Genomic DNA, 8,675 nt, shown 5'->3' with positions numbered 1-8,675 from the left:
AAAACAGCTTCAGCTAGAGCCAGGCTGGCACAGGCACAAGAGAATATCAACTAGCTGTGAATTCACTTAAGCTGGAAATTAAAAAACTTTAAACCACTACAGCAGTTGGGTTCTGGGGCAGCCTGCCAAGGGCACCAGTGGGGACTGTAGAATTTACCAGCTTGGGATTGGCACCTGAGAAGCTTTTGCAAGGGATTGTGAGACCATAGTGGTGAGAGATCACACTCGGTCACCAGGAGCCTCCTTGCTTTTGCTCCCACCAAAGAGATCATCTATCTTCCCACATCCTGAAACCAGTGCTAAATGCTTCAGAGGCAGATACAGCCAAAGCCTCCCCAGAAACATTTTCTCCTGATCTGAAGGGGGTGGGGCTTTACTTGTCCTCAGAAGAGGAGGGTGCAGGGCAGTTTTTAACATGTGCACAAGTGCTACAGGAATTCTGAACATTCTTGCTACTGTAAAAGGGTCACAGCTCTCGAATCCAGCTGACATTTTGCTGCCTATTGAATTCATCACAACAGGAATATAATTGCACACTGCACAAAGAATTTTTGCAAATGAACTCCTTTCCTTGGCAGGAGAAGAGCTTGCCACCAGCAGAGGAGGCAGACAATAGTCCAGCCTAGTTCCACACTGGATCAAGAGGGGTGCTCCTGGAAAACTGCAGAAGATGAGAGAAAAGCACCCAAAAGATGGGGTGCCTGTGGAACCAGCAGAGAAAACAGGTGGTTTTTATTATATGAGTATTTCAGCTAAGCAGTGACTAGTACTAGGAAAAGGGATGAGGAAAGAAGAGCCCTGCAGGTGGGAACACAGACAGACTCCCATGGAGAGAATGGCAGAAAGGGAAAGGGGTCACAGAAGGAAAATGAGCAGCTATTCCAGGGCATACAAAGAAGACAAGAAGGATGTCAGAGATCTGAGAGACACATTTGCAGCAGCTGACATGAGCTGTGAGATTCTTCTGACTACTCTACCTTGCTCTGCATCAGAATCCTGCAGAGGCAGGGCCCCATCCCAGGAAGGATGGCTCAGCTGTGGCAAGCAGCAGGCACAGCCCTCAGTGGCTGCTGTTAGGGGGGTCTTTGTACAAAGGTACAGCCCCACGGGCAGCAGAGGGGGACAAACACCATCTGTGCCAGCTCTCCCCACAGCCCAGACTGCGGCACCCCCCTGGCACAAAGGGCCTTCAGGGGAGCACCCTGGTGCAGGAGAGGCAAGGCATCCCTGCAGGGAGCTCTGGGGACCACACAGATGTGTGATCACCCTGCAGACCAGCAGGTGCAATCTGGCTGGCACGGCCACGGCCTCTGCAGCACTCCCCAGCTGGCAGCAGGAGCTCACCAGGACGCAGGTGGTGGGCACAAGTTCTGCTGCTGGGCAGGGCTGCCATCCTCCCTGCTGCCCCAGACAGGCCTGGGGGGGGGAAACCTGCTGTCCATCCAGAGATGTGCCCCCCAGCCAGTGTCAGTGGTGACAAGGAGGCTTGGTAAGGTGTAACAGCACTTGGGTCCACACCAGCCCATCATTCTTCAGGGAACAAAGCACCCTGCCAAAGGTCTCCTCTGGAGAAGAGAGGCAAGGGCAGCCTCAGCAACCCCAGTAAAGAAGATGTTGACTCCTTCTGAGCACACAAGGACCATCTGTGACTCCAGAGGTACCTCAGCACAGAGCAGTGCAGGACGGGGAGTACCTTAGAGAAGCCCTGCAGGGTGTCTGCCCAGCTGTGACACTTCTCCCCACCCTCCAGGTATGGCTGGACACTGCTGCAGGAGCCAAGCTGCTGGCAGCAGCTGCCCAGCACCTTCACCACCTTCAAGAAGGGGAGCAGCAAGCTCCCCGAGGAAATTGTGTCCCAAGAGTGCAATAATTACCAACATTAACCCCAATCCCATGTTACCTCTTACCACGGGGCAGCTGGAGGTGGCTGGCAAAAGTTGGACATCAGTGATAGAGCAGTTCAGGTCCTCTCCTGCCTCCTCCCTTTCCTGAACCCATGTGAAAGCCCCATGCAGGTACCCAAAGAGGGTTTGCGATGAATCACTGTGCAAGAGCTGTTAGACTTTCTTTGCTGGGGGTGGCAGATCTCCTGCTCCTCATTTTGGGACAGACATTTCTCTGCACCCTCTTCTACAGCCCCCTAAACCTGATTCCTTTGCAGGGCCTAACGTGTCCAGGTATTTCTGTTCTTCTCTACTCAGGCCTTTTCTTTGGAAAAAAATGGGTTAAAACATAAAGACATTTTAAAATGAAAACTTATAATGCTCAGTACTTACCTCACTCTTGCCATCTTCAAAGTGATTTATAAATGTTAACTAATTAATTAATCTTCACATCTTCTCCAACTGAAATTCAGAGTCACGGCTGAAGCGAGCAGAAAAATAAAACCCGTGGTTTTCAGGTGAAGGGCAAAGGCAAACCTATGCTCCTGCCCTCTGTTTGCCATCCAGCAAGGCAATTTGCAGCAATACTTTCATTCTGCACTGCAACCCTCTCATTTATTTTTCAGTCCTACCAAAGGTCTGAAGTAATTTTATGTGCTACCTCCAGCTTTCCTTTTCTTAATGGAGGTCTTAAAAGGTGCTCCCTTTGAAAAGTAAACAAAATGGAAGACTTTCAGAGCTGTGTTTAATCCCAAACTCTCCTAAAATCCATAACACAGCCAGCCTTGAGAGGGGGATACAGGCAAACGGGAAGGGGGAGCAACGCCAATCTATGGCAAATGCTGCTCCCAGAGGATGAGCTGACCCTGGGACATGGTGGGGAGGCCATAGCTGTCAAATAACAAAGTTATGGCACACGGACAGAGCCAGATTTGTGCCAGCTGGGACTGAGCTGTGACGATCCAAGTCTGGGGCTTCAGTACAGCCTGGGGCTGGAGTGGTGAGCCCCACCAGTCCCACGCTGGTCCACACGCTGGCTGCTGTCACCCACGTGGGAATTGGTGCTCCCAAGGCTGATGGCAGCGCATGGCACAGAGCTCGGGCACTGCTCTGCCTGGCCCTTGCTGCACAGGGCATCACACGAGCGCTGTCACACACAGCCGGCCTGGGGCTCTCAGTGCTGCCTTCCAACTCCTCCTGGGATCTGCAGCCTGGATTTAAACTGGATTCAGGGCATTGAAACAGAGCCTTTGTGTCTAATAGCCACCGTTTGGTTAAAGATAGCAAAGCCCAGCAGACCAGAGATGAGAAGAGACACTCGGGGCAAGGAGCTGTTACAGCTGCTCCTCCTGAGCAGCAGGTTGTGGTGGGACACAAAGATCCTCCTCCAGTACTGGTAACTTCAGCTCTCCCTGGAGGTGACACTGCTCCAGGCCAGCTCCCGCTGGATGTCAGCCAGTGCCTGTTAGGACACGTAATGTGTCCGACTGCTCAGCTCCATCCAAGCCCATTCTCATCACACCCCAATGGCTTTGCAAGCAGCACATCTTTCAAAGGGTGTGAGGTGCCAGACATGTGGCAGGTGCTTGACAGGTATCTCCTCCCCTGTCGGCACCTCAGCTCCAGACTAGCCCTTCCCAGGGAGCTGAAGATCTGATACATATGGGCATTATTGTTCCTGCAGACAATCACAAACACAGCGAGTGCAGTGCCTCTGCTCCCTGACAGAGACAGATGAAGGTGATGTGACGCAGAGGGAAGAAGGCTCAGGTGATTTAAACAAAAGCTGGAAGCTTTGTCACAATGCCTCCCAACAACTTATGGAGGACAGGATTCATCAGGGAGACTCCCAAATTTGTTAGGCCTCTCTAGGTGGGCATACACAACCCAGGCCCAGCTATCCCCTCATGTGCTCCAGCAGCCAGATTTGTGTCTCCCATTTGGCCAACTTTGTACCAAAACTCTCCCACTTGGCACTGCAACTACAGCCAAGGTGCTCGATGGGGGAAGGTGTGGGGCTGCCCGAGCAGCCAGTGAGAGCCATCACCCCAGGAGAGCTGGCACATCCCTGTCCCCAGCAGAGCCAGCTGCTACGCCCAGCCCTGTGACCGCACACAGAGGAGCAAACAAAGCTGCTGCGGAGTTCATGGCTTCGGGTGACAGGGCTTTCCCACTGACAGTCAGGGCTGTGTTACAGCAGCCTGGAATTAGCAAAGCAGGGATATGGCATTGAACCTGCCTTTTGTGGGGTTTGAGATCTGGGATGGCACCTGGTTACCACCAAAACAGGCACAGACTCGGCCCCCTCCCCCTCACAAGACTTGCTCACACCTTGGCTCCAGCTCTCACCTGTCTACACAGGGAGCTCACCCAGGAGAAAACCCACCTCAGCCAGTGAACCCAGCATGGCCCCATAGAGACAAAGCCCCCAGTTTCCCTTCACTGGATTATTTTTTCTGTGGTTTGCTCACACACAGGAACACAGGTTCAGGGAATCAAATTTTAGTCTTGGCACAAGGCGCAGAACCAAGCGGGGGTGGGAGTCACGGTGTCAATTTACATTTACATCAGCTACATGTCATGGAGAGGTAGTGTGACACTGACACCCGTCTGACTCGGCTCCAAGCCAGCCCCGAGGAGGCATCCTTTGAAGAATCTGAGTTAGTTTTTTTCCTGGGCATCTCACAGGAGTCACTTTCACTGATTTGGATTTTTTTTTTCCAACCAGACATCACCACCACCCGAGAACAGCTTGTGCAGCATCCATCCTGTGAGAACTCACACATGTGGGCATTGACTCTGTTACCTCCACCTGTCAGGCAAGTCCCCACATCACTTTCCATTCTGTCCAGGATCACAAGACACACAGTATTGACACAAATAAGGACTTTTTCTTCAGTCTCTGCACCCTCCTCTGACACTACCTGAAAATCACCTTTTGGAGAGTCTAGAGGAAAATCAACCACACAAGGAACACTTTAAATAAGATTTATCATTCATTTCTGTTTTATGGACTCTCATCCCAATAGAGATACTACCTTTGAGAAGGGAACCTTTGAGAGGATATTCCACCCCAAAATGGGACAAAGGCTCTTAATGTCACAGCTTATTTTGGAACCTCCAGAACTGGTGTACAAGGCAAAGAGGTGCCACCCACAGGAGCGCAGGTTTATATAGATATGTCCATAGATCTATATTTTTATTGTTTTATATATATTTATAATATATTTATATATTTTTTAAAAGAATCCCTTCAAAAACTACCCTCCCACCTAGCAAAACAAAGATTAAACAATCAAAGACTGTGTCCTGGAGCAAAGTATCCCAGGGGGTCACATGGAGCCAGAACGACTGCTGTGCACCAGCACCCTCTTTCCAAGCTTTTGTGATGCCCTGGGGGTGCCAAGGTGACTGTCACACCTTGTGGCTCCTGAAATTGGCCTGTCAAAAGACAGGGAGAGAGAAAGAGAGAAACACGTGGCCGTGGCGACGGGGGCTTGGGCGGTTGGGGAAACAGCAAGGCGTACAACCTGAAGCTCAGAGTGTGAAATGCTGCGATGAAAAGGAGGGAGACGCTGCCTGCAAGGTCGGTGAAGGAGAAAGAAAAGAGAACAAACGTGCAGGAGAGTTAGCTGGCAAGATGAGACTCAGAGAAGAGCTCAGAAGCATCACACTTGGGACCCCTGCTACCCCTCCATCCCCCAAATCTCTTCCTCTCACCCTCCCAGTTGTGAAGGGAGATCCAGCTAGTTTGATTTAGACCAAATCTTCGTGCTGCCCCGGAGCCTGTGGACACAGGGGGAAAAAAACGAAAAATTACAGTTCAAAGTGGTTCATATCTCACTCCCTTCCTTGGTGCACAGAGGAAAGTGCACTGGTGTTCCCCCACCCACTGCTCACCCCTTGGCCTTGGAGGTTTTCTTGCTCGCCTGGCGCTGGTTGGTGCCAGGGGCCGGCTCCCGGAGCTCCGTGAGGTGCTGCTCTGGGTCCTGGGACGTGGCTGCTGCAGCGGCTGCTGTTGTCACTTTAATGGTCTTCTTCAGGTTTGCCACCTGCAACAGCAGCAAAGACAGAGCCAATGGGTTTCCCAAAGCTGGAGATTTTTTGGCTATGGATTTTTTCAGTTGCCCTCTGAATTTTTTTAAATTTCTTTCTAAAGGCAGCCCTGGAGCTAAGAGCTGCAAGCTGCCATCAAGCAAAAGAGCCAACATCTGTCCAGGCCCCTGCACTGCAGAGGAGTATTAAGCTGATTTAGGACTCCTCTTCAGGCACAAGTCCCTGGGGGGTCTGGCCTGGGGAGAAGGCAATGCCTCACTCCAGCAAGACTGTAACAACCACAGCATAGTGGCTCTAGCTGTTTAAAGGCAGGGCCTTTGGCTGCTCCCTGCTGCAGGCACTCACCTCGCTCTCGATCTGCTGCTTCAGGGCCAGCTGCTGCTCCTTGTGCTGGTTGGCCCTGCTGACCTGCTCCTCGATGCCCGAGAGCACAACCTCGCAGCCCTGGCACCTGGAGAGGAGACACACCACTGAACAGGCCAGGGAATTGGCACAGCACAGAGACAAACGTGACAGACAGCAGATTTCAACTCCAAAATAACTGGGAAGTGACAGCTATGCCAGGCAGGGAAGATACAGGGGCAGGAGTCTGATGTAATACCGCAGGGAATTACATTATTATCTGGGAGGGGGACACGTAACAAAGCCATGCTGGGTTAAGAACTACAGATAAACACTCATGAAGCCTCCTGCCAGCTGCCAGCACTGTGCCAAGGCTGCTGCATCCCCATCATCCCTCAGACACAAACAGGGGAATTACTTTTGGAAAATTACTTTCCATTGGAGTATGGGAATGGGGATCGAGTAGGTCACCTCCCAACACCACCCACCCTCAGCAACACACAAAGGATCCAGGGAAGCCAGCGGTCACTCCTGCAATCTTTTTGGGGTGTTAGTACTGGGGGCTTCCTCCTCACCACTCCTGCAATGTGCGGGTGATGGTGCTAAGCTCCTCCCTCCGGATGTCCCTCCCAATGCTGTAATCCACCTCCAGGCGCTGGTTCCGTTGATCCAAGCTCCCTCGCAGCACATCTGCATACACAGCCTCAATCACCAGGTCCTCCAGCTGCCGCACGTTCTTCAGCTGCAACTGCTCCAGCAGCACCGAGTAGGGGATGCACTGTGGAAACACGATGGTAACTAGCACCAGACAATCCCAGTAGGAGGAGAGCTCAGGAAAAACAGGGCCACTACCTTGATCTTGGCAGCCAGAGTGACGACTGACAGGTGCCTCAGTTTGTTCTTCTGGGCCTCTGTCAAGGGAGGGAGGTTTGCTGCTTCAGCTGTCATCAGGGGAAAGAAGGGGATATTAGAATTTATGCCTCGTTCCCCAGTTCTGCACAGAAGCACCTGTACCACACCCGTCTCTTAAGCCGTCTGCACACCAATCCCCCGAGTGGTGCATCGTCTTGCCAAGCCATCCCCATCAATTCTCAGCTCAAAAGACCTTTTCTGGGCAGCCTTTCTTCCTGCCACCCTCAACTCAGCATTTCTAGCTGTCCCATGGTTATTTATGCGAGTCTGCACATCCCAATGGATATCCAAGTGTCTCCCCGGCCCCTCAGAAACGCCTCTGTCAGGATGCTCTTTGGCAGGTGGCAAATGGCAGCGTCAATCTCCGCCAGGCACCCGCCACTCTGGGGCCCAGAGCACAACCGGCGTGTGTCGGGCCGGAGGCTCAGCCCTGGCTGCACGGTGGGGCCCCTGCGCCCCGGGTCCCCGCGCGTTTCCCGCCCCGCGGATCCGCACCCCGGGCCGGGGGGCTCGGGCCCGGCCTCACCCAGGTAATCCGCGTAGGTGCCGTAGGCGAAGATGGTGAGGAGGCGGAACACGGGGGAGAACTCGCTGTCGGCCAGCTGCGGGGACACAGGGTCAGGCGGCGCCGCCGGGCCGCGGGCAGGGCCGGGCCGGGCCGGGCCGGGCAGGGCCCGGCGGGGCCGCGGGGCGGGCGGCTCTCACCTCGCGGACGGCGGGCATGTCCAGCAGCTCCCCGAACACGTAGATGCCCGGGGCCTCCAGCACCTGGTGGATCAGGCTGGCGAGAGCGGCGCCGCGGGCCGCCTTGGCCAGCAGCAGGAACTGCTCCTGGCTCTGCCCCGTCACTTTGCCCTCGGCCGCCATGGCGGGGCCCGGCCCGCCCCGCCCGGCCCGGCCGCTCGCTCGCCCCCCGCAGCCCCGGCCCGGCCGCTCCCGGCCGGCCCCGCGCACCCGCCCCACACCGCCGGCGCACGGCGGCCGCTTCCGCGTGTGACGCGCACCCGCCGCCCATTGGTGGAGCCGGCGACTTGTCCCGCCCCCGCCGCTTCCCCATTGGCCGGGCCGGGCGCCGCGCGGCGGCGCAGTCCCGCCGCCAGGGCGCCCCCCGCTGGCGGGGCTGAGCGCTGCCGGCCGCGCAGCGCCTCGTCCGTCCCGCGGCCGCCTCGTCCCTCGGCCGCATCCCCGGGCCATTCCCGGCTATCCCCGGTCAGCCCGGGCCATTCCCGGCCACTCCCAGCCGCCCTTGTCACCCTGCCATGGCAGCGTTCATGTCCCCGGGCCAGCACAGGCTGCGGTCTGCCTGCGGCGCAGCCTCCGCCGCCACCCGCTGGTCCCCAGCCTTTTGGCCCTGCTGGTCCCAGGCACCAGCCAGCCCTCAGCTCCTTTCTGCGCTGTTCTCATGCCCTGCCCTGCTCACCAGCAGCTGTTGTGTGCTCACTGCTCTCTTATTTTTCACGACCCATCCATCCTCTGTCGAAA

General features: G+C 55.2%; 1 protein-coding gene across 1 annotated transcript; it reads right to left on the bottom strand.

Moving 5' to 3' along the window:
- Positions 1–4,866: 4,866 nt before the first annotated feature.
- On the bottom strand, positions 4,867–8,132 carry COPS7A (COP9 signalosome subunit 7A). The gene is made up of 8 exons (XM_064723551.1): positions 7,899–8,132; positions 7,720–7,795; positions 7,134–7,222; positions 6,857–7,059; positions 6,285–6,390; positions 5,784–5,935; positions 5,604–5,669; positions 4,867–5,462 (listed from the first exon to the last, which is right to left on the bottom strand). Exons 1-7 carry the CDS (start codon positions 8,058–8,060, stop codon positions 5,630–5,632), a joined length of 828 nt encoding a protein of 275 aa, XP_064579621.1. The 5' UTR covers positions 8,061–8,132; the 3' UTR covers positions 4,867–5,462; positions 5,604–5,629.
- Positions 8,133–8,675: the final 543 nt, after the last annotated feature.

This window comes from Zonotrichia leucophrys, chromosome 1 (genome assembly GCF_028769735.1).
Source record: "Zonotrichia leucophrys gambelii isolate GWCS_2022_RI chromosome 1, RI_Zleu_2.0, whole genome shotgun sequence".
NCBI classification, from domain to species: domain Eukaryota; kingdom Metazoa; phylum Chordata; class Aves; order Passeriformes; family Passerellidae; genus Zonotrichia; species Zonotrichia leucophrys.
The sequence above is the reverse complement of the archived record's forward strand: the minus strand, read 5'-3'. Positions and strand labels throughout refer to the sequence as shown.

What these genes read in the sequence shown, in the direction of transcription:
- COPS7A (XM_064723551.1), bottom strand. Translation starts at nt 8,060, where the DNA reads ATGGCGGCCGAGGGCAAAGTGACGGGGCAGAGCCAGGAGCAGTTCCTG. An exon ending in ACATGCCCGCCGTCCGCGAG is followed by an intron (nt 7,796 to 7,898) that starts GTGAGAGCCGCC and finishes GTGTCCCCGCAG; the next exon opens with CTGGCCGACAGCGAGTTCTC. An exon ending in ACCCGCACATTGCAGGAGTG is followed by an intron (nt 6,391 to 6,856) that starts GTGAGGAGGAAG and finishes TCTCCTCTCCAG; the next exon opens with GTGCCAGGGCTGCGAGGTTG.